We start from the raw sequence: 25043 nt of genomic DNA, 5'->3' as shown, positions 1-25043 counted from the left end.
CCCCCCCCCCCCCCCCCCCCCCCCCCCCCCCCCCCCGGGCAGGGCTGCCTGTCCCTTGGTGGCCACCCAGGGCCTGGGCCTCAAGGTCCATAGGAGCCGGCCTGGCTGCCCATACCCCTCTCCCCTGTCCCTTCAGCGGTGCTGGGGCACTGGCCCCCAGCCCCCACTTGCCCTCTCAAGGTAACGCCTCAGGAACCTCGGCACTCCTCGGTGTCCCCCCACTCTGTGGCCCAGCTGCCCCGTCCCAGACACTGCGTTTGCTCCTTTTCCGTTGACTCAGACACCCATTCATTTACTCATTCATTTGTCCCTAGCCTGCCAGACCCTATTTGGAGTCAGGCAAATAAAGGGATGTGATCCTTGCCCTCCTGAGTTTGTAGGACCAGATGCTTTAAGGGACAGGTGGTCACAGAGCCCAAAATGGAAGCCCAGCCAGAGGGTGAGCACGCAGTCCACACTCCCTGCCTCTCCCCGAGCCGTCACTGGAGCGTGTGGGCCCGGCCGGGTGTTGTGTGCTGCAGTTTCTTCTTTTGTCGCTGTATTTTAAACATTTTGCACGTCGGGAACTATTCTTGTGCATCATGGGTTTACTGGTGTATGTGGAATCCCTTCCTGAGGATTCGCCATAATTTATTTATCCGAACTTGCCTTGGCTTCTCACACTGTCCATGGTCCTGCAGGCGGCCCCCAGGGAGGTGCACTCAGCACATGCCCCCGGTGTCCTCACTGCAGGCCCTGACAGGTACCCCCCACCCCCAAGGGCCTGGCCACAGGCCCCCCTCCCCACTGCAAAGGTGGCAGGCCCTGATCCCCACCCCCTCCCAACAGTTTATGGATGGGGCCCCTGGGCCTCTCCCTCACCTGGGGTCCAGTTTCTCACTGGTAGTGGTGGAATCTGCTTCTGGGCTTTGATCAGGATTCTGACTCTGGGGATGGCCTTTATGCAACTGGGCTTCCGGCTGCCTCTCTTCTGCCCCCTTCACACAGCCTCTACCCTCACCCTGCAGCGTCCTGACAGTCCTGTCTCCACGTGGGCCCGCTGCCTTGCCCTGCTGAGAGAGGATGGAGGATGGGCCATGCGGCACCATCCTACAGCCTTGACCACCCCCTCCCCCCACAGGACAGGGCAGCCAGGCCCAGGAGGTGCAGCTGAAAGGCAGGACTATGGGCAGACTTCCTGGCGGGGCCGTGGAAGGTGCTGTATGGGCAGAGGCCAGGGGCTTGGGTTGGCTCAGATGGGCCTGGCAGCCTGTGAGCCCTGTAGGGGCCCAGGCACATGGAGCTGGGCCGGCGGTGATGCAGGGAGCCCAAGTGGAGGGCCCGAGGTGTCAGGAGCTGACATAGCTTTGTTCAGGCAGCCCACCCAGCACCCTGGGGGCGCTCCTCTGCTCTCTGGTCAGCACCAAGGCATTCCTAACTGGCCAATCACAGGTCACACTCCACATAATTAAAGTTCTACAGAATGTTGGTAGGGATTGAACAAGGGTTTCATGGTCAAGCAAATTTGGGACTGGCTGGGCTAAGTGGCACTGACAGATCTCCTTTACCGCAAGGTGTCTTGGGGCCTTGGGTTTGCAAGCAGATTGGGCAGGGCCTCTGACGGGCACCCCTATGCGACACACTTCAGGGACTGGTGTGTCTAGAAACTGTTTTGGGCTACAGTGGCTGAGATTCCTCAGAGGGCCTGGGAGGGAGACCTTTGGGCCCCCAGGAAGGGCTCCAGGGATGGGTGGGCCATCCTACACAAACGCTGCAGCCACAGCATCTAGTGGGTGGAGGGACCACACTTCTCCTGGCAGTGTGAGGCAATGTGCAAATTTAACCTTTGGGTTTATGACTCTATTTCTTTGCAGCAAATGTCACGGGAAATGTCAGGCTGAGGCTGAAGCTGGTGAAGGGCCCATCGAGGAAGGGGGTGGAGTGCTGAGGGGCTCAGGCCAAGGCAGCGTTCTGGGCCCCTCACCTCCTCCAGGGAGCCTTCTCGGATTGCCCCTCACTTGCCTAGGCCCAGTGCTGTGTCCTCCATCTGTCCCAGCTATTGTGACCTTGTTGAGATGTTGCCTTTATTCACCTCCTGCCAGGGCCCAGATGGGGCAGGCTCAGAGACCTGCCAGAAGTCTCCCCATCCTGAAGTCTGGGCAGGCATTGGATTAGCCCGTGTAGTGCCGGCTCGCTGTGTGACCTTGGGCAGCACCCGCCCTTTCCTGGTCACCAGAGGCTTCATCCGTAATCCACGGCTGTTGACCAGAGGTGGTGCTTCTGGATCAGTGCCTTTGTGGGTGGGAAAACGCTTGAGCCTGAGGTATGTAGGGTGCTGGGCTCTGGGGGAGACAGATGGGGGCTAGGTGGCTGGCTCCCGGTATCGTGTCACAGCCTCAAGCACACAGTAGGTGCTCCATAAAGAGCAGGGGCCAGTGAGTAGACTTGGAAGGCGAAGAGGTGGAGGGGGCGCAAGACCAGCTGGGAATCCAGAGCCTCCAGACTTCCTTGCCTCCCCACCCACCCCAGCAAGGCCAGCTCTGAGGCCCAGCCTGGCCCGTCACTGAGTTCTGCTGTGGTCCTCCAGTCCCGGAGATTGCTTAGCAAGCGTTTATTGCCTCCTTGCTGTATGCCAGGCCTATGCAGTTGAGCAGGGGTCTCAGGGCCCTAGGCCGCCCCCACCCAGCAGTTCTACATGTATTTCCCCTGCATGTGTAGCTCTGCTCCAATGGAGTTTCAGGTCCCCCCCGATCCCGTCTATCTGGTGCTAATCACCCCTGTACGACCTGCCCCTCCACCCCCAACATCTACACCCAAGGCCCAGGGTCCTGGCTGCCTCCCATCCCCAAAGGCACATCCAGTGTCAAATTGGGCTCCAGGGAAATCCATCCCCTTTTATCCCTCAGTGAGGGCCTGCTCCGGGCCAGTCCCCTCCCAGGTCCATGGCCACAGACGCCCTCAGCTGCCTGTCTGCCATCTCATCCTCCCTTCAGGCTCTGAGATGCCTGCCAGCCAGACCCCTCCTGCTCAAACTCTCCCATGTCTACCCCTGGGTGAGCCCGCATTGTTTTCAGGGCCTGGGCCATAGAGTCACATTTGGGAACCTTCTCTTCCACCCTCACTGGGGGAGGCCTCCAGCTCCCTGGTCTTAGCACCTGATATGCGCACCTGTGCCTGCCTCCCCGTCTCCACGTCCCCGAGTCCAGCCCAGGCCTGGTGCTGGGACACAGGGAGTGAGCTCCCAGGAGACACAGGAGGTGGCAGTCCTGGCCCCTGGGGATGGATGGCTGCTGGTGGTCAGGTGCAGGCCAGTTGCCCAAGGTGGCTACAAGAAGGCGGCCCCCCTCCGGGACTCAGATGAGCAAAGACACGGGTCTAGAGAGAGACAGAGACGCCATCCTGTGGGGGATGCCCTCCAGGCAAAGTCTGGGCAGGCAGTGTCTGGCCTTGGGACCCTCTTGGCTTTAGCCCCGAACCAACTGAGCACCTGGGTGTGTCACTCACCTTCTGAGTCTTTGTCACACAGGAGACTCTGAAGGGGGAGTCAATGTTGAATGTTGCCCACAAGGCCCATCCCCCTTATGGGAGCCTGATTGTCCCATTCAGGTGGGACCCACCTGCCCTAGGCTGGAACTTCCTATGGAGACAACAGGTTGGTGATGGGGCTTCCAGGGCCCTGAGCAGGTCATGGGGGCCCCCACCTTCCAGGGGCGCCCTTGGTTTCCCAAGTCCTTCGCAGCTGCCCTGCCCGGAGGGGGTCTATGGTGGAACTCGGGCAGCAGGGTAGAGAAGCATGTGTGGGCCACTGTGCGCCCTAGAGCAGAAGACTCTGTGGAGCCATGGGAGCACAGAGGAGGAGCCCCTGTCTGGGCCTGCCACTCCCCCATCAGTCCTCCTGCCAGGAGGGTCTTTGCTACCTGTCCCAATGGGAGTCTGTGACATATCAGTTCATGCCAAGGGGAGCCAAGTGAGGAGTGGGGCTGGGAGGCCCCGGTGGGCTGGGGATGGGATGTGCAAAAGTCCAGGCAGGGCCAGAGGCAGGGGAGCCTGGAGGGGTGTCTGGGACCCACATAAGGTGAGGAGTCTCTAAGTCCCAGCAGGGGTCTGGGGCAGGTGGGCAGTGGGCCTGGTCACCCCATACTAACTCAGAAGGAAATTCTGAGTCCCTCTGCCTTCACAATGTGGAGACTTCTGCCTCCACAATTCACTTTGCAGCAGCTTTGTGTTACGGTGGAAGGGCACCCCGTGGTCTTTGGGCAGGGTGGGGTGCAGGCAGTAGGAGGTTGGGCCATCTACCCCCTGGGTGTGGCTTCCGGCCCCAAAGCACGCCCATCCCCAAAGATGTGGCTGGAAGCAGAATTACAGAGAAAGGCTAATCCTGGCCAGCCACCAGAATGGGTGGCTGTGGGCCCCAAGGTCACACAGGATGCTCACACCCAGCTCTCCTACCTGCTTCCGCAGGCCTTCACCTGCCTCCACAGCACACCCCAGCCAGGAACTGGGAGTGGGCCTAGTGCTCAGCCCTGCCCCCACCCTTCCCAGAGCCCTGCCACATTCCTCCCACAGCCCTCTCCTGTCCACTTCCCTCAGCCGCCCTGCTTGAGGCCTCCCTGCCCTCCCAGGACACATTCAGCCTCCTCCTTGTCCTTAGAGAGCACAGTGCTGGCTAGTCACACCCCTGCCCAGCCCCCACCCCCGGCTCCAGGGGGCCTCCCCAGGGATGAAGCTGTGTGAGGCAGTGGCCCATGAGCCTGGTAGGAACTGGGCTCTTAGGTTTCCTTGGGGGCTGAGGCCAAGACCCCCAGGGCCACCATCACTATCTCCTTGGCAGTGAGCTTCCCCACGTGACAGGGACTGATGGAGGAGCTGAGGGGGGTCCTGGGGTGTGGTTCTGAAGTATGTCCTGGCAGCTGGTCCCCCAGCATCCCCTGGGCAGGACCCTCCCCACCCTCGATGGGATTAGCCAGGCACCAAGATGGACACTGGGGGGTGGGGGCTGGGAGGGAGACCTGGGCAGGTCCCCGAGGGTCACTTTTCTCTCCCTCCATTCTCTTGGTGAAGTGTTTTCTAGCCTTTAGTTTCAGGCCAGCCCTGTGTTAGGCAGCAGGGACCCCTAGATTCTTGTGACACATTCTGCCCCCCCAGGCCTCCAGGTCCCAGGGAGATACCCCAAAGCCCATGAGGTTCCCAGGAGAGAGAAGTGCTGGTGGGGATGCGGTGAGGACTCTGAAGCCCAGGCCCCTGCCCTGAGATCACACTGGCCCTAGGTCTTAAAGAGGCGCTAGAGCTATTGGTCTAGATGGGGCACTCCTGGTGGGAGCAGAAGCCAGGAAACTGGGACAGCGTACTCCAGGCCAGGGGACTGGCTGGGGCTGCTGAGCTGGGCCGAGGCTGTTTGGCAGGGGGAGGGGAGATGGGAGTTAGGTGAGGAGCTTGTGGGGGCCAAGAGGGGAGCCAAGGGGGGGTGTTGGGGGATCTCAGGCTGAAAGGACAGGGTGGAGTGGGCAGTGGCATGCCCCCCCCCCAGCCCAGCCCCAGCGGGAGGCCAGCCCCCTGCTCTGTGTGCTCCCGGCCATATGACACATGGCCCCTGCACACCGGCCGTGTCCAGGCTGTCTTTCATCTCCCTGCCTCAGCCCCAATTTATGTCAGGCAGAGGCTGACACGGGGACAGGTGTGACAAGTGTCTGGCTTCCTGTTCGAAAATTGGCAAAAGAAAAACTCTCCCCATAAAGATATTCCATCTACATACCTCCTGGATGTCACCGAGCGGACCCATCACAGCTGAGACAGATGGTGGCCCTAATGGACTCCATTCTTTACCTGCTGCCGGAGCCACGGCCCAGTCCCCAGGGTGTCCCGAGGCGGGTGGTGGCAGTGTGTGCGTGTGTGTGCATGTGTGTGTGTGTGCGCGTGCGTCCGTGCTCCTATGGAGCCCTCCCCAATGCCGTGGCTGACTCTCTCCCACCTCCAGATCACAGGAAGCCTGATACCGGCATGACCCTCTCCTCAGAGACAAGGGGACTTGTCAGGGGGGTGTGCAGTATGTTCCTAGAGCAGGTGGTGGGAATTAGGGAGTGAGGGGCTACCGACCTTCACCCTCAGGCCCTGCCAGGTGGCCAACACCAGCACTGGTAAGTTCACTATCCCCACGTTGCCCCGAGACCCAGGTGGGGTCAAGACCTGCTTGGCATGTCACTCACGCAAGAACCCTCAAGCCTAGCTGATGCTTTTCCCCGGCCATGTGCCCCTTGGTGGGAGCCCACGGCTGTGACCCTGGCCAGGCTCCAGGGCTCTGCTCGTTCACCTGCTCCCTTCAGTGGCCCCATCGGAGCTGAGTCCAGCGTTGGGGGCAGGAGTGAGGACGGACGCCACAGGCAAGGTTGTGGTGTGGGAGGGGAACAGGTTGGGAAGGGTCTAGCTCCAAGGGCTGGCATGGCGGGACTCTGAGGAGAAGAGCCCTTCCAAGAGGATGTGTTGGGAATAGGGCAGGCATTCTGGAGAGGGGAGCTGCCTGAGCAAAGGCTCGTGGAAGCCACAGGGTCCAGTGCACGTGCCGGGGTCAGAGCTGGACTGAGGCTGGGTCAGGCACGAGCGTGCCCTTTCTAGCTATGACTTGGCCTCCCTTCTGTCAGGTGAGGAAGTGGGTTCCTGTTGGGGGTGACATGAGGCACTCCTGTGATGATCCCACGGGTGAGCCAGGCATTTCCACTGTACCCACTGTGCACCAGCCCTGCGTGGGCTGTGTGGTCTCTCCATACCCTGCGACGTGGGTTTGGTTATCCCCATTTTCCAGGTGATAGAACAGGTCCCAAGAGGTTGGGACACCTGCCTGAGGCCCCAGAGAGGCAGAGTCAGCACCAAAGCCTGGCCTTCTCCAGCCATCCTGCAGGGCTGGCTGTGGTGGGCAGGGACCCCATGGCATCGGGGGTCTTGGAAGGGGGTCTGCCCCCTTGGACAGGGCTGCCTGTCCAGTGTTGGTACATGAGACCAAACAAACCAAACTGAAAACATTTCTGATTTTACTGGTTCGTGTGTGTTGTAAAAAATCTGGGAAGATATATCAGAGATGTAAGAAAGAAGTTGTATTAGTCAGCTCAGGGTGTCATAACAAAATACCGCAGACTGGGGTGGCTTAAACAACAGAAATTTATTTTTTCACAGTTCCGGAGGCGGGCAGTCTGAGATCAGGGTGCTGGCGTGGTCCGGTTCTGGTGAGAGCTTTCTTCCTGGCTTGCAGATGGCCACCTTCTCACCATGTCCCCACATGGAGACAGTGAAAACAAGCTTCCAGTATCTCTTCTTATAAGGGCCCTAATTCCATCATGGGGGCCCCACCCACATGACCTCATCTAGGTCCTGATCTCTCAAGGCCCCTCTTCCAAATACCATCACGTTGGGGGTGAGGCCTTCAACACAGGAATCTGGGGGTGACAAAAACATTCTGTAACACAAGTGAAATTGCCTTTGGCTTCCGGGTGCAGCTGCTCCCATGGGGATGCGAGTACCTGGTGGACTCTCCTGGGGACTCTCTGAGCACATCCTCGGGGAATGCTGTCCCTCGCAGAGTCTGCAACTTGCCTGTCTGTAGTGGTGGACATTTCTTACACTCATGTGTGACAAACATTTATGGTGTGTGCTGGTCACCAGCTGGGGTCCTGTCCCCATGGAGCCCACAGCCCAGAGGGACAACCGAAGGAAGCAAAGCAACATGGAGACCTGCTAAACTAATCAGCGAGGTGTGTGTTGAAGTGGGCGCCCTGGCAGTGGACGGCAGTGGGGGGTGGCAGGGACCCTGGGTCCACCACAGTGAGTGGAGTGGGTCCACCAAATGCCCCCTACCCCCAGGATTTGTCAGGTTCTCAGACCCAACCTCTTCATTTCACAGATGACCAACCCAGACCTGAGAGGCGAGGTCACCGCTGGTGCCGGAGCGGGGCAAAATGGCTGAGCTAGGAGGTGCCCCAGCCCCTCAGGCCTGTAACTGCTGTGCCGGGGGGCAGGGAGGCAGCTGGGGAGGAGCAGGAGTGGGGATAGGTGGGCACAGCCTGGCCTGGGAGCGAGGCAGCGACTACCTGACTAGTGCATTGCAGAGTTTTAAGTACACACTTCCCCAAAGAGGTGCAGCTCTGGTGCATGGGCCAAAGGCACCCTGTTCTCTGGTCATCTGCTTCCGCCTCTTCAGGGGGCTCCCCCGGCCCTGTGGGGCCACGAAGGCCGCAGGGTCAGTGTGCAGGGTGCGGCCTTCGGGAGTGCAGTCTTTCTCACCTTTGTTCAGTGTCGGCTGTGTGTGGTTCCTCACGCAGATCAACAGATAAGCACGCTGAGCCCCTGGGAGTTGGGAGCCAGCTAGGGGCACTGTGGGGGGACCAAGTCTGTCTGACCTGGGCCTGGGCTTACACCGGAGACCCTCGTGTATTGAGCTGGGGGAGGAGGCAATGAGGATGGGGGCAGGGCTTGAGGTTTCGGGGGCTCCTCCCCCCGCTCCCCCAGCCTGACCCTTCTTTGGCCCAGGGTACGTATGTGCCCTGGCTCTGGTGGGGTAGGCTGGGCCCCTTTTGGAGCTTCCAGCAGGTGTTGGAGGTGGGGAGAGTCCATGCTGGAGCACCTACCCTGACTCCTCCCAGGTCCCAGGGGCAGGTGCTGAGGAATAAGGCCGCCCTCCCTAGCCCCCGCCCCCAAGGCAGCCAACCCCCTTCCACATGCCAGCTCCTGGCACATCAGCCTCAGGAAGTAGCCGAAATACATTGACCTGCTTTTCTAGGAGGCAGCGGCACCTGGTCCTCCCACCCTCACTGGTGAGAAGCCGCCAACAAGTTCCATCCCAAATTGATTTCAAATAAGGACGAGTTATCACACACAATCATATAGGAATAATTTATCACTCGTTAATAAAAGAGCAATTACTTATTCACGTCGCCCCTGCCTATGTGCCTTGGGTTCGGTGGCAGAAACGTAGCTGGGGCTCTCACTGAAGCCGAGGGAGGTCTGCGCTAGGCCAAGGTCAGGGCAAGCCCTCCCCAGGGGCCACAGACCCCCACTCCTGAGGCCCCATGTGCACACAGCCCCCTGCCAGGATTACCTGCTGGGCCACCTGTTCTTGGGGGTCCTCAGTCTGTAGTGGGTGGTCTCAGGTCTGTGAGCTGGGCAGAGATGAGAAGGAGCTGGGGTGGGGCTTTGTCCAGATGTGGAAGGTCTGAGCACACTGCTGAATTTTCAGGCCAGAAGCTGTCCCGTCAAGTGTCTGACTTGTAGAGGCCTCTGGAGCCAAGAGCCCAGAGTGTCCCCAGAGATGGGGAACAGCCTCGGTGACCCTTGGCTGAGCATGGTGCCAAAGAGCTTTGTCCAGGGCCATGGAGATGCTGCTCAAGCAATCACAGGCCCACTTTCTCCTCCTGGCCCTCAGAGATGCCTGCTTCTAAACCACATTCATCTCCACCGTCGGGCAGACACACACTTTATTTTCTCTTTTTTATCTATCTCTATTTCTGAAATTTCAGTGCAAAATATGTAGTCATTTTGAAAAGATAAAATGGTCAACCATATCTTGCTCAAAGTTAAAACCTGCACCCAGTCCTTTAGGGCTAGTCTGAGAATTGGCTTGCTCTGCCCCAGCCCCATTCCTCCTTGAAGGCAGCCACTGTTGCTCTGTTCCCTGTTTTTCCTAGTGCTTGCCTTCATATTTCCGTGGCTCCTACCCCAGCCCCCTCTTCCCTAGCAGACTTCCCAGTGTGGGTGTCTCACTACCATCAGTTAAATTCATAACCAGTGTTTCCCAACCCAGGTCACATAAATGCCCTTCACCACCCCACCCCAGGTTGGAGGAGCAGGGGGTACTTACTTTGGTGACCTTTCTGCTCTTCTATGGCCTTTGGTTTCCCTGGAGTTTATAGCTGACTGTGTCTTTTCTCCCTTGTCCCATCTACTACCCTCATGCGCTTTCTCTCTCCACCTCGGGCGGTCTACTGAGTGTCTCATTTAACTCCAGGGAGGTCTGACCCCAGGCCTTTGTCTTGCTGTCCCCATATGGACCAGGCATGCTGTGGTCCCCTCATAACTGCCCAGGACTTCTGTCATCACCCAATGTTTCCTGGGCCCCACATTTTCCTCTTTCTGGGTTTATATCCTAGTTCTAGCTGAAGCACACCCCCAACTAACTCTCTAAGGAATTCACAGTGAAGAATCATTCTGAGTCCTCATATGTTAGCAAACCTATTCAGGCTGGATTGGCCTGATCCAGAATCCCATGTTGAAAAGGATGTCCCGGGCGCCTGGGTGGCTCAGTCGGTTAAGCGACTGCCTTCGGCTCAGGTCGTGATCCTGGAGTCCCTGGATGGAGTCCCGCATCGGGCTCCCCGCTCGGTGGGGAGCCTGCTTCTCCCTCTGACCCTCCCCCCTCTCCTGCTCTCTCTCTCTCATTCTCTCTCTCAAATAAATAAATAAAAGCTTTAAAAAAAAAAAGAAAGAAAAGGATGTCCTTCAGAATCTTGAAGCCGTTGCAATTTTGTTATCTTCTTGGCATCCAGTGCTCTTTAGAGAGGTCTGATGCCACATTGCTTTTCCCTCTGGAGCTTCAGGCCTCTTTTCACCCCCAGGGGACTGAAATCACATTGTGAATGTCACCTATTGTGCTAGGCACTTACTTGCCCAGTGGAGGGCTGGGTCTTCAGCTCTGGGAGATTTTCTGGTGTTATTTCTTTGATAAATTTTTTCTCCTTTATTTTCTCTGTTTTTTCAGATATTTGACCTATATTTGTCTTCTGAATCTCATCAATTTTTTTTTCTTTCTTTCTCTTTTTGTTTTTCTTTCTGGAAGACTTCCTTGACCTTGTTTTCCAACCCTTCTATTGATTTTTTTTTTTTTTTGGTAATTTTAGTAATTCTATATTTAACTTCCAGGTACTCTTCATGTTTTCTGATGGCTCCTTGTTCATAGCACCCTGTTCTTGTTTTAAATCTCCTTCTATCCCTGAGAGGACACTGATTAGATTTTTTATTCCTAATTTTTATCTATTCCCTGCACTGTCTCTGCTTCTTTTAGAGTTGTTTTCCCTCTTGTCTGCATTAGAGTCTTTTCCAGATGCCTGGTTTTCTGGTCATGTGTTCTAGGGAAGCACTGTTGAGAGTGGGGCTTATCAACTGGCAGGTTTGGCGTGATCAGGAAGTAGTCACCCTGAGCGCCCCCAGAAGCCCATGGTGGAGACACTTTCTCTGGGTGTTTCTCCAGGGGAGCGGCCCTATCTCCCTGGTCCTTGCCCTTCTGATAATACATACTTCATCATCATCATCTTGGCTCTTGAGGAGGGGCGCTGACCACTTGTCTCTAGCACAGGTGGTGGGTGGGCAGGGAGGAGAACCACCAAGTATGTGCCCATGTTCCTTGAGAAGAAGCAGCAACTTGAGGCCATGCTGAGCACAGGCAGCGATCTCTCATGCCTCAAGTTGGGCTGCACAGGCCTGTCTGGGAGCCCCCTCCCACAACTGAGGCTGAGCCTGATGGCGGGGGTGGGGGAAATGGCTCTGGGCATGCTTACAGTGTGCAGCCTGGCTGCTGGGCCCTCCTCCTCTGCCCTCCTCCCGCCCAGTTGCAACCTCTCCTGGACAAAGCAGGGCCGTCAGACCAGGCAACCAATCAGTATGGCTCTGGGATGCCACCTCTGAGTTATAGGCCTCATCTCCCTGGGTTCCTCACCTGAGATGGGGCTGACAGAAGGTCCCCTGGGGAGGCAGGACACCAGCCACAGCGCTGGAGGCATCTCAGGGCCCTGGAAAGGCTGGTGCTAGCCTGTTATCATCCTCACCGCATGGGTGTTGACACAGACCCAGAGCTGGCCAGCAGCATCCCCAGCCACTCCGTGAAGGGTTACAGAGCCACATCTGAGCCTGGGACCACCAGACCCGAGGGCCCACTAGCCCAGGGAACAACAGGCTTGGGCTGAGGATGAGGTGCAGTAGGAGTCAGGGAGCCCAGAGCATGGGGGTGCGCTCAACAGTTGCCCCTCTGCTGTATGGGTCTCTAGGGCTCAGGGCCTGCTCTGGTCATCTGGGGCAGTGGCAGGGGTTCTTAGATCCTGTCCCCTGGCCTCAGCTGGTACGCATGGTCACCTCACCTCACTAGGCTTCAGTGCCCTTGTCTGAGGAGTAGGGTTGATGGTCATCCCCTTGCTGTGCTGTGGGATGTCATGAGACCTCAGGAAGTCTGTGCCTTGAGCAGTCCCAGGGAGGCCAAAGGTCCTATCTCTCCCCTCTCCCTCCCTGTCCCCTGGTACAGGCCCTGTGTGGGCTGACTGGGCCTTGATGGGAGACGTGCTTGGCCAACAAGCCCCACGCAGCCTCAAGGCTGGAATGGGCATCCTTGGGCCACAACCCTGCTCAGCGGTGTCTGGTGTCCACCCCACACTGGCCTGCTGCTCACCCACTTCTGGGGCTCCCCACCCTTGTATGAGGCTGGCTACACTCCAGAATGGCCTCAGGTTGGTCCCAGGCTGGTTCTGAGCTGTCTGTGATCTGAGGACCTTGCACATGCCTGGTGTGATGAGATGGTGGTGGTGGTGGTGACAAGGATCATGGGCCTTCACAGCCCACTTTCCATTCAAGATTCTGGCCAGAGGTCCACAGGATGGTCCAGGGAAGCCTACTTGCAAGGAGGCCCCTACACTCAATGCCTCTCTCCTTTTCTGGACAGCGTCATCCCACCTGTACTTCTTCTTTGTTCTCAAATGGGAAGATTCTGCCAGCCGAGGCTTGGACCTTGTCCCACATCCTGGGAAGTGCATCAAACCTGACCTGCCATGTCCCCTCCTCCCGGCCCAAGTGGACAGGCTGATGGTAGTGGGCCAGCAAGCTGCCCTCAGTGTGACCTGGCCACAGAGCCCCTAGAGGAGGGCACAGGGTTCTGGTGCTGTTGGATTGGCATGGAGGGGGTTGTGGCCCAGAGACCCCAAGACCACCCCTCCCTTAGATTGTCTTCCTGAAGCACAAGCAGGTGCCGTGTGCGTCAGTGCCTCCCCCCACCACCCCAGAGCCTGAGGACATCCTCCTTACGGCCAGCTTTGTTCGACAGTGTTTTAAGTGTCCCCTTTAATGCGTGTTCCATCACCAGCCCCTCAACAGCCTCTTTAGCAAAATCACTGTGTTTCTTCCGACCTACACACCATTTGGGGGTCATCTTCCCTCCAGCCCCGTGGGAGGCCACCAGGCTCTGTCCATCCCAACAGTGTGGTCGCAGCAGTGTGGCCCTCCCGGACCCTTGGGTTCCTTTTCGTTAGGTGGGGATTCAAGCGACCTCTGCAGGACCCCTGTGAGGGTGAGGGTGGCAGCAGGTGCTCTATGTGCTCCAGTCACAAGCCAGGTCGGGAATCTGTTTCTCTAAAGGGCCAGATCCTGAACAATTCCAGCTCTGTGGGCCACACTGTGCGTGGGGACTACTCCACTCAGCGGTGGTAGTGCTAAAGCAGCACGATAAACACCCAGGTGTGGCCATATGCGGATAACCTGTTATTTACAAAGACAGGTCGCGGCTGGTGGTCTGGTTTGCCAGATGCCGATAGAATAGGAGGCATGAGGACCCACTGGCTCAGACAAGGGTTTCACTCTGGTCACCTGAACACGGTGCCCTGGCCGGTGGAGACCCAAACGAGAGCATCTCATCACTGCCTCTGGAAACCCTCGTCCCCTGGAAAGGGCCAGACCCCGTGGCCCTTCCCACTTGTCTCTGTCCAGGGGTTCTCACCCGCCCCCAGTGGACATCTCCATGGTCTCAGCAGGTGCTGCCCCCCACCCCCTGCCGTCCCCAGCACTCCAGCGTAGTGACAAAGCCCCTGAGCGCCCTTCATTCTTTACACCCCTCCCCGAGGCCTGACTGCCCTGGTCAGGGGTGTTTGCCAGAGCTTGGCTGTCCTGGGACAGTTCAGGTAGGCTGCAATCCAGCTGCTCCCTCAGGACTAGGGCTGATCCGAGGCAGATGGCCGAGAGGTGGGACTGGCTGATCCCAGAGGGCGAGGGAAGAATAAATCCCACTCTTACAGAGGCCACCGGCCTGCCTTGTCGTTGATATTTGACAAGTGCCGAGGGCTCGGGAGCATGTGGGGACACGCCCTCCTGTCTTGTCCCACCACAGAAGAGAGCAGACCCTCTGCAGCCCTGCTTCCTGGCAAGAGCTCCCCGTGTCTGTCTGGCCTCATCACAGCAACCCTCTGCTACTTGGCCGACTCACCCACTGTGCCCTGACCCAACCCGGCTCTGGCAGCCGAAGGCCCAAAAGTGTATCCCTATTGTGTGTTCCTACAGTGTGCACCCCGTGTGTGTTTCTCTAGCGGGCACCCTCAGTGGGTGTGACTATAGTATGCACCCCAGGTGTGCATTCTTTTAAGTGCACCCAAGAGTGCACTCCTGCACTGTGTCTGCCCTGTTGGAGGCTGATGCTCTGGGCCTCACAGGGATGGTCAGCTTCTGGTAGGTATCAGATGCAGGGCCCTGGGAGGAGGTGGGATGTATCGGGGTGGGGGCTAGGCGCCCAGTCCTGGATAGGAGCTGGCAGTGGGAAGGGGTCAGAGAGGGCAGATGGGCATGGTGGCAGGTATGTGGTAGTGGGAGTGCCCCACTCCTGAGCTGCCCCCCCTGGGGTGGGGCAGGGCCATATTGGCCACCGGCTGATTCCTCATTAACATCCTCTGGGGACTTGAGCCCATGCTGGCCGCCAGACTGAATTAGTTGAGGGACCAACTGATGAGTGGTTGTGGAGACAGGTTCCCCAGGTAATTAGGCAGTGGGTGTTTGTTGGTGGTCTTAATGGAGGGGGGTAGGGGATGCCCACCCCATGTGAGGGAGGGGATGCTGGCTGAATCCCTGGAGCGAGGGGGGTGTGTCCTGCACCGTGGGTGGATTTTCAGGTGAACAGAGCCTCCAGATGCTGAGCATCATCAGTCCCCAGTGTGGGGCTCCCTGGGGTGGGGGCCAAGGAAGGTGGGCATCAGGTGGAAACATGGGCTGGACAGGGTGAGGTTCCCAGCTGTCTGGTCCAGCAGCCCACCCTTGACCAAGGATGGATTCCCAAGGCGTGATTACGGGGCCAAGGATCCCACCCATCAGAGTGTCTGCCTGGACACTCACCCTGGCAGTGGGCTCCAGTGCTCCTCCCCTGGTGTCCCCCTGATGTCTGGGGCCAGGTCAGGATTCCATGGTCCCTTAAATCCCCCATGTGGCACATGCCATGCAGCAGGGTGACCACCGATGGTCAGCCTGCTCCTTGACCATACGTGTTATAAGCCGGGGACTGGTCTCACGCTGACAGTGTCCAGCGTGGCCCCTATCGTGGGGTATCCCCTCAGGAACACACCCTTAGTGTAAGCTCTGCAGCCAAGACCTCCAGCTCTCCAGTGGGCCAGTCCCCTCCCCTGGCAGCCTTGGTTTCTTTGCTTTGAAAGGGACCCAGCGCCCTCCCAGGTGCCGTGTTGGCTGGAAATTTTAAGCGGGAACATAGCTTGGGTTTCAGGGGTGGGGGTGATGGTAAGGTGGGGACGGGGGAGCTTTAACTCTCTACTGCCAAGCAAGGCCTTCTAGTGATTAGACACCATGGGGTTGGTTGGTGTCTAAAACCAGATTAGACACCTGGTACTGTGAGCAAGTGGCTTCCCCTACCAAACCTCATTTTCCTCTCCTGTAAAATAGGAAAATAAAACAGGTCCCAAGGAGGATTCAGGAGACCTCTGTTGGCCCTGAGTCCACCTGAGCACTGAGTGCATTCAGGAGGCTGCTCCCGCTCCCTCTGCCTACGCTGGGCCTCAGTTTCCCCTGGTGCATGCAGTGTGGCCTGCTGGAACTGCTCAGCCCTGGGTCCAGTGCCCTCCTTCCCTGGCAGGTGACCTTGCCTGTTATCGACCTGGCCTGCCCCTGCAGCTACTGCCCCGACAAGATCGATAAGGAGTGGGGCCTTGAGGGGCATGACCGGCAGCAGGGGCTGACAGCCACACACCCCCAGGAGATGCAGGCCCTCTTGGGGGCGGCCTGTCCCCACCGGGGAGTTGCTGCCACCCTCCGCCCCCTGGAGCCAAGGAAGGGGCCTAGGAAGCGCCAAGGGCGTGCACACTGCCTCCTGCGTGCGTCTATGGGTTGGAGGACAGACAGAAGGTGGGAGGTGAGTGTGAGCAAGGAGTGAAGACTGAGGGGGGGACAGATGGACGGTGGGGGGTGGGGGGTGAGCCAGTCACTGGTGGAGGGCTGGCGGGGGTGGGGAGCAGGCACGGGACAGGAAAGCGTGAGTACAGCACTGCTGGGGTGCCCTGACTCTCTGCGGTGTGTGGAGGCCCCCAGCCCTCCACCCCCGCCCAGAGCTATTTCTGGCCTTGGTGTGCTGAGCTGTGACCTCTTGTTCTGCCGTGTAACTGCGGTCTGGGACGTGACCCTTCTGGGGACGTTCCCGGTGATCGAGAGGGTCCTGAGCTGGCCAATGTCCCGGCTGTGCTGCAGCTGCCCGGCCCCCCTCTCCCAGCCTACTCACCCCAGGCTCCTGGGGGGGGCCAGGGGGGGCCAGGCAGCAACTCAGAGCCTCCCGGGAGATGTCCCCTCCCAGCCCCAGATGGCACAGAAGGGAGCTAGGTACCCCTGGTGCCTGCCTACGCCCTCGCAGCCTGGGCTCCATTCCTGGCTTGGCTGGACATGGCCCCTCCTGGGTGGCCCCTCCTGGGTGGCACCGTGGCCCCTTCTCTTTCCCACCCTTCCTCCTGGACCATCGCCAGGTGGGAGCAGTCCAGGGCTTAACTGCTCTCTCCCTCAGTTTCCTAATCTGTAAAATGGGCTTGTGATATTATAAAGAAAATGGATTCTGAAGCAGCTCTGACTCACGCCTTCCATGCCAACTGGTAGACTCTCGGACTGCCCCCTGGAATAGGGTGTTTCTGCCACCCCACTGCAGCGGGGAGCCAGTGCCCTCAGGCAACCAAGGCTGCCAGCCCTGCGCTCGATCCATGACCTCATGGGTTGGAGGTGGCGGGCGGTGGCACAAGTGTCCCGTAGCACCTCAACGGAGCTGCACCCCTGCATACGTCGGCCCAGCCCAGGCTAGGGGAGCCCCGAGAGAAGTAGAGGCCAGGAAACACCCCAAAGACCTCCCCTGCGCCTGCAGCCTCTGGCAATCCCTGCTCCCGAGCTGCTGACTTCAGCAGCCGCCTGCCCGCCTGCCCACTGGCTCCTGCGGTTGCCGGTGAGTCCCCAGAAGCCTCCGCCCCTCCTGGCTCCCCTCCCCACTCCTCCCCTTCCTCCCCCCACACCCTGCAGTGACCATGAAGGAGAACCCGGGCCTTTTGCCGCCCAGAGGATGGGGCAGCGTAAGCCCTGCAGGTGCTCTTTGGGACCACACCCAGGCCTGATGGGATTTGGGCTCCAGGGCCGCATCAGCCCTCATTCCAGCTTCGTCGGCTGCCCCAGTGGGAGAGACCTGAGCAGAATCCAGTCACCGCCTCCCTCCACAGCCTCCCGGGCAGGAGTGGCCCGTCCTTCCCCAATGGTGGCCTTTGTGTCATCACCACTGCTCCTGAGGCAGACCTGAGCTGAGAGGGGAGCCCCTCCCATGACCCCACGGGCCTCTCCACGGGGGCGCGGGGGGGCACTGGGGAAGACCCCTGACAGGGCCCTTCTGAGCCGAGGCCTAAGGAAAGAGGAGGCAAGAATCAGCCCCAGGGATGGCAGGAGACGCACTGGTTTGGGTGTGTGCGAAGCTCAGGTGGCCAGGCGGCCTGGTGTGGGAGCGTGCCTTGCTGCGGTTCCCGTGCATGAGCCAGGGCTGTGGCGGGGCTGTTTTCTTGCCATGTGTTTGGAGGCGAGCTGGTACTGAATGCTCACTGAGGACGGGAACCCAGTGAGGCTGGGCACAAGTGGGAGGTGGGGCTGAGGGGATGGGCTAGGAGGACAGGCTGGGGGGACCAGATGGCCGGGGGCACTTTTTAGGGTTCAGAGGGGTCAGATGAGTGACTGGGTCCAGTCCCTGGGGTGGGGTCAGGGATCACCATCCCCGCAACCTGGCAGGGCCTCCTGTGTCCCTAGGGCCCCTGCTGTGACTATGAACACAGGTCGCAAAGTTGGGTTTGATTATCTCCTAAAAAGATGCCCCCTCTGCTTGCTCAGCAGAGGGGTTGCCATGGATACCAGCAGGCAGGCCCCAAGGGGGGCCGGGCTGGAGCCAATTACCGTGGCTGCAGCAAGGAGAGAGCCCACCGCTGGCCGCTGCCCTGACAGCAGGCCCGTGTAGGGGGACCGACCCTCAGAAGTTGGTTTCTGAAAAGCAGTTGGCTCAGCGGGAACGGAGCCGTGTTTGTGCCTGATGCCGATTCCCAGCAGCGCTAAGCCACACAGCTGCTCTGCCGCTTGCCCCCACGGCCTAGCTCGGCCCCGGAGCCTTGCTTGGGCCCTTCTTGGAGAGGGGGTACCCCAAGCAAGTGGCTCACAGCCTCCTGGGGGCCCAGGCTGGGGAGGGCTGGAGGCTGGAGGAGCAGCTGGCCCTGGCGAGGTCCGCTGAACCTGACACCCGCCGAGCTCCCAGACCACGGCTTCGGGCCTGGCAGCCGCCGGACCGCTCAGGGGGTGATGTGGCAGGCGTGGTCACGAAGGGTGGCCGCTGACATAGCCTGGTTGGTGGTGTGGCCCAGTTCGTGGCAGGGCGCGGTTGAGGACATTGGCACTGCTGTGACGTAGCGTGGTTGGTGACGTGGGCCATCCTTGGTGGTGAGGTCCAGAGCCCAGCCTGGTGAGTACCCGGGGCCCCCATCCCACCCCATCCCACGTCTTCCTCTTCCGTGAGTCCTCGGGGACAGGAAGCGCTGTTTGCATAGGCATCGTTACATCCGGTGACAGGTGAGAGGCTGGTGAGAGCAGGCATAATCAGGCCCGACCTTCCTGAGAAGGCCGGTAAGGAGAGAGCCTGAAGAGGATGTCAGCAGTTTAAGTAGAACAGCAGGCTGAGGGGGCCCCCTCACAGCCTCCTGTGCATGGCCAGCCCGGGGAGGGGTGTCCTGGGTTTGGGGAGTTCTGGACCAGGCCTGCCTCTCTGGACTGCCATCCTGGGGCTGCGGGTACCCGGCAGCTAACAAATGGCCCCGCCCTGGAGGCTGAGACAACGCAAGAGACAGAGGAGCCCCCAGGATGTGGGTGCCTATCCTGGGGACCAGAGTCCAGGAGGGCACACTCCTTATGACCACTGAACATGCTGGCCTTGCTAGGGCTCTGGGCTTGGGGCATGCATCGGCACCGGCCCAGACAGAGAGGATCCAGTGTGGCGAGGGCCCCAGCATGAGTGGGGGGCCCCCAAGGTCACAGGTCTGGGTGGGGGAAGGTGGCCCGTGGTCCTCTCCTTCCTCCCACCTGGCTCCAGCCCCAGCACTTAGCCGGCCTCCTGTCTGCAGAATCCTGCTCTTAGCTAACTGCCAGGAAAGGTGTTAGCTGTCAAGGAAGGTGTTAGCTGATAACTCAAGTGTTAGCTGATAAGCCGTAACCCTCCCAGGGGGATTCACATTTTAATAGACTCACTCCTGAAGGAGGAAAGAACCTTTGGCATTCAAAGAGGGGGGCTCTAACGGTGGGATGATAGGCAGAGAACTTCATATTGGGGTGTGTGGCCCCGATGGTGAGGCCAGGGTGGATACAGTGCCCCAGGGGTATAGGGTCTTTGGTGAGGCCCTGTGTCTGGCCTCGAGATGGTGGCAGGGGCGGGGGGGTATGAGGAATTGTGCAGGCATCGACTGGCTGGAAAGGAGTAAGCACCTCACCCGGGGAGGAGATCAAGCAGAGAATGAGGCCGAAGGGAGGAGGCTGCAGGAGGAGCTCCATGCCAAGTCAGGATGTGTGGAGGAGGGAGCAGCCTGCCTGGAGGGGGCTCGCAGGGCGGGCGGGGCTGCTGCTGCCTGCCCTCCTGACCCTGCCCTCAGGCACCCAGGCTCCTGATCCTGTAAGAACAGAGTTGCTCTGGAGCCCATAGTACCTGTAAGTTTTGTGTGTCGTGTGGGTGGGACCCAGACCCCCCTACAGGAGGGCTGCTGGGGGTTGTGGCTCCCGGCTCTAAGGCCCTCGCGGTTTCCTCATTAAAGCACAGCTTTCTGCAGTGGTGAGGCCTCCTCAGAATCCGGGCAGCCCTGGTGCCTCAGGGGCTCCGGGAGCCTGGGCAGGGGGCCTGTACAAAGCACAGGGTCTGGGCCACAGCCCCTCCCTTCCTGCAGCTTGGGAGGGCTCTCAGGAGGTGCTGCTGCAGAAGCTGCTGGAAGCCCAGCAGCTGGCTGCCTGTCAGGCCTGGGAGTGAGCCTCGGCTCTGTGTGAGCTCAGCCGGCCTGATCCTCAGCCGATAGGCCAGTGGGGCAGGGCACAGGCCAGGGACGGTGCTGGGACTGACGGGAATGGTGGGCAGGCCCAGGGCGCTCGCTGGTGTACTGAGAAGGTATCTGCAGGCATGAGTGTCCGTCTCAGGAGGGCTTCATATGGTCCTTGGTAGTGACCCCGCTAACCTCGAGCGGCTGGTGTGAGCCTGTCAGCTTGTATGTTTGAGCGCTGGGCAGGGCGGCGTGGGGCATCTGCAGGTGAGCTTTCTCAGTGTGGAGCGTGGAACTCCCCAGGCAGGTTTCAGCCAAGTCGTTTCCATGTGGCAGGTGGAGCAGGGGTCACAGCACCTGAGTCTTCAGGGGTGACAGCACGTCCTAGGCCCGGCTCAAGGCTACTCCCGAGGACTGATCCCAGGGGCCAGCCTGGCTCCAGCATGACCCCCAGCCTCACGGGGCCCCCTGCCTGTTAACCACCCCCTCCTCTGCCCACAGGGAGCCAGCTGCTGGCCTGGGTGCTGTGGCTGCAGGCGTGGCGCGTGGCCGCCCCATGCCCGGGGGCCTGCGTATGCTACAACGAGCCCAAGGTGACGACGAGCTGTCCGCAGCAGGGCCTCCAGGCCGTGCCCACTGACATCCCGGCCGCCAGCCAGCGCGTCTTCCTGCACGGCAACCGCATCGTGCACGTGCCCGCGGCCGGCTTCCGCGCCTGCCGCAACCTCACCATCCTGTGGCTGCATTCGAATGCGCTGGCCCGCATCGACGCGGCTGCCTTCACCGGCCTGGCCCTTCTCGAGCAGCTGGACCTCAGCGACAACCCGCAGCTGCGTGCCGTGGACCCCGCCACGTTCCATGGCCTGAGCCGCCTGCACACACTGCACCTGGACCGCTGCGGCCTGCAGGAGCTGGGCCCTGGCCTGTTCCGTGGCCTGGCCGCCCTGCAGTACCTCTACCTACAGGACAACGGGCTGCAGGCGCTGCCCGACGACGCCTTCCGCGACCTGGGCAACCTCACGCACCTCTTCCTGCACGGCAACCGCATCCCCAGCGTGCCCGAGCGCGCCTTCCGCGGCCTGCACAGCCTCGACCGCCTCCTTCTGCATCAGAACCGCGTGGCCCGCGTGCACCCGCATGCCTTCCGTGACCTCGGCCGCCTCATGACGCTCTACCTGTTTGCCAACAACCTCTCGGCGCTGCCCGCAGAGGCCCTGGCGCCCCTGCGGGCCCTGCAGTACCTGAGGCTCAATGACAACCCCTGGGTGTGTGACTGCCGGGCACGGCCTCTCTGGGCCTGGCTGCAGCAGTTCCGGGGCTCCTCATCCGAGCTGCCCTGCAGCCTGCCCCCACGCCTGGCCGGCCGTGACCTCAAGCGCTTGGCCGCCGCCGACCTGGAGGGCTGCGCCGTGGCTGCCAGGCCCTCCCGTCCCTTCTGGACCGGCGGGCCTACTGACGAAGAGCCTCTGGGGCTGCCCAAGTGCTGCCAGCCGGATGCGGCGGACAAGGCCTCAGTGTTGGAGGCGGGGAGCCCGGCCTCCGCCGGCAATGCGCTCAAGGGACGTGTGCCATCCGGCGACAGCCCGTCAGGCAACAGCTCCGGCCCGCGGCACATCAACGACTCCCCCTTCGGGACCCTGCCCGGCTCGGCTGAGCCCCCGCTGACCGGGATGCGGCCCGAGGGCTCCGAGCCACCAGGGCCCCCCACCACGGGCCCTCGCCGGAAGCCAGGCTGTTCCCGCAGGAACCGCACCCGTGGCCAGTGCCGTCTGGGCCAGGCGAGCGGTGGGGGCGGCGGCGCTGCGGATGCGGAGGCCTCGGGCGCCCTGCCCAGCCTCGCCTGCGGCCTGGCCCCCCTGGGCCTCGCGCTGGCGCTGTGGACGGTGCTGGGGCCCTGCTGACCAGCCACCAAGCGGGAGGCCTTTCTCAGCAGTCAGGTGTGTGTACATACGGGGTCCCCTGGGCACCGCCAGCCAGCACCGGGCGGCAGGCCCTCCCTGATGGACGCGTCCCGCCCGCCCACCCCATCTCCACCCCATCATGTTTACAGGGTGCGGCGGCAGCGTTTGTTCCAGAACGCCCCCTCCCACCCGGATCGCGGTATATAGAGATATGCATTTTATTTTACTTGTGTAAAAATATCGGACGACGTGGAATAAAGAGATCTTTTCTTATGCTGTGGCCTCTCGGGCTGGGGCGCTGTGGGCAGTGAGAGGCATGGGGGCCCTGGGCTGCAGCCCCGCCGCAGTCACAGGCACGTGGAAGCCCCGGCAGGGAAGGGAGCTGCCTGCTGGTGCAGCCTGCCCTTTCAGCCCCGTAGCACCCGTGGTGGTCACCGGGGATGTGTCATGCCCGCCCCCTCCCCACCCCAGCCACGAAGACTAACGTCCGTTAGCCCGCCAGGCACCTTAGCCACCCTCCCTCCCAGCTGGGTCGATAGCAGCGTCTGTCCAGGGAGAGGCGTGTGTCCGGCACAGGCCACACAGCAGGCCCGCGGAGCAGGTTGGGGCTGCCTTTCCGGGGGTGTCTGCACTGCCGCCACACGGACCCCGGGAGCTCCCAGGCTTCCACCGCCACCAGCGCCCCCCAGATCCCCCCCCAGCTCCAGGTGGGTTGGGGTGGTCCCAGGAGGACCCCGTGCGGGTAGACAGGGTGGCCCTGAAGGAGCGCTGAGTGGGTGAGGCCAGGCCCCTCCCTCCGAGGTGTGGCAGGGCTCGTGTGTACCCCCACCCCACGGCACACGGTCTCATGCCAGACCTGCAGCCGTGCCCGCGTAAGCGCGTGCCCGGGCACGTGCGCACTTACACCACGCCACACCCCAAACCCGGGCCTGCATGGTCTGCGTGACCCTGTGCACACACGCGCACACGGCACATATGCAGGCAGGGCAAGGACCACGCGTATGCACACCCATGCACGCACATGTATGCTTGCAAACACAGCACACACAGCACAGGCAAAGATATGCACACGCACGCACGTTTTCTCAAGGCCTGGGCCCGTGAGGACTCAGACACAAAAGGGAAAGAGGCCACGTGGCCTGTGGCTGAAGCTCCCCCATCCCCCTGGGGCAGGGGCCTTGGGGAGCAGGGTGAGGGAGGAAGCACAGTGAGTTGGGGGAGGGAGTAGGGGGAGCCTTGCTGGTGGAACCAGATGGCGGTGGGGGCGGCCAGGGCTCCAGAAGCCCAAGGGAGGGAGGAGGAGGGGGGACTTGCTCAGCAACCAGGCTCCCGGCTCCCCTACCCAGCTCCTCTGTGCACACGGTGTGGGCTCAGGCCCTCCCCACCCCGGGGCTCAGGGCAGAGGTAAGGGCCTCTTCTTGAGCCTGGGCACACTGGCGCTGCCTGCCCCCCCACCCCCCACCCGCCGGTATGGGCCCTTGCGGGTTGTCCCTCTGCACAAAGGATGCCAGCACATCTAAGCTCAAAGACCTGACTGCTTTGAAACTGCCCAGGCTCAGAGGGGGCAGCTCAGGCAGACCCCACAGGGGTAGGGACACGGTGTGCCCAAAGCTCCTGTCTCAGCCCCTCTGGACCTAGGAGACCCTATTGCTCCCCCTTGATAGCCTTCACAGAGGCAGCTCGGTGGTCTGGTGTGGTGGTGTTGGACAGCCTTGGCCCTACGCCCGAAGGTCCACCATCAGTGCTCCCTGGCTCCTTGTCCCTGGGCATCGGTGGGCAGAGGGAGCATAGGATGAGAGTTTTTTTAATCCAGTTTTCACCTGAGCAGACCCTGCCCTGCCAAACTGCTAGGTCTGGGGAAGGGGCAGGGCTCCAAGCTGAGGCTGAGGGGCTTTTGCATAGCATGGTGGCCCCTGGGCTCCCACCACCTTCCTGGCAGCCAGGAAATGGCAGATGCCCATTGGCAAAGAGCTTTGCCGAGAGCAGATACCCACCTGAGCTCCTCAGCTTGCATGCCTCCCAGGACAGGGCACTCACTCACTATGTTGAGCCTGCTCCTCTCTGAGAGACACCTCAAGGCACTTTGAAGGCTAACTGTGTCTATCACCACAAACTGGCCCTCACGTCTGGAAGCCCACTGGCAGCTCGGGAGACCCCAGGGCCCCATGCTGAGCTGCGTGTGCCTTGGCTGACCCCCCACATGCCCTGGATGGGCCCTGCCTCCACAGCACACGTTCCTCGTGGTGCTGCCAGAGCCCACAGCCCCTCCCTTGGGACTCTGCACCCTCCTTTCCCCCAGGAGGGAGAAACCTAGGCCATGGCAAGGAGTGGGGACAAGGGGCCAACCAGGTTTTCAGAGGGTGAAGCAGGTGGATGTGTGAGCCCAGGTGGAACTGGAGGGGGTAGGGGGTCGCATCCCACAGACCTTGGAGGCTTTGTCCTGAGAGGGGCAAAGGCAGGATCTGATTTCCAGAGAAGGTCCCTCTGGCTGCTGTGTGCGCAGTAGAGGCTTGTGCAGTGGGAGGGGGGCCAGGCCCGAGTAGGGTGGGGTGGGGGGCTCAGGAGGGACATGGCTGCATTTCGATTTGGATCTGGCAGAAGGCAGAGATGGTGGGCAGGACTCCCGGCGTCTGCCCTGAGCAGCCGGCATGGGGCGCCCATCCCCGAGGTGGGGGTGCAGGAGGAGCGGCCACCGTCGTCGAGGCCCAGGAGACATCTGGGCGGGGGTGTCGCGTGGGCTGTGCGGGCTGAGCTCAGGAGAGGGGCCTGGGCTGGAGGACAATTTGGGAGTCGTGAGCGTTTGGGTGATATTTACAGCCCAGGAAGTGATGAGATCACCGGCCGGTGCTGGTGAGGGGCAGGGAGGGGTGGG

At 60.8% G+C, this 25043-nt stretch overlaps 1 protein-coding gene across 1 annotated transcript in view; it reads left to right on the top strand.

Moving 5' to 3' along the window:
- The window catches only part of RTN4R (reticulon 4 receptor), a 25634-nt gene extending 3454 nt beyond the window's left edge, over positions 1–22180 (top strand). Inside the window, exon 2 of the mRNA XM_034989080.1 lies at positions 20772–22180. Within this exon, the coding sequence (XP_034844971.1) occupies positions 20772–22171 (1400 nt within the window). The 3' untranslated portion in view covers positions 22172–22180. The remainder of the gene's footprint in view (positions 1–20771) is intronic.
- The last annotated feature ends 2863 nt before the right edge of the window (positions 22181–25043 follow it).

The sequence above is a fragment of the Mirounga leonina genome, unplaced genomic scaffold (genome assembly GCF_011800145.1).
Source record: "Mirounga leonina isolate KUSES-001 unplaced genomic scaffold, KU_Mleo_1.0 Mir_481, whole genome shotgun sequence".
Taxonomy (NCBI): domain Eukaryota; kingdom Metazoa; phylum Chordata; class Mammalia; order Carnivora; family Phocidae; genus Mirounga; species Mirounga leonina.
Note: the sequence above shows the minus strand (reverse complement) of the source record. Positions and strands in the feature narration are given on the sequence as shown.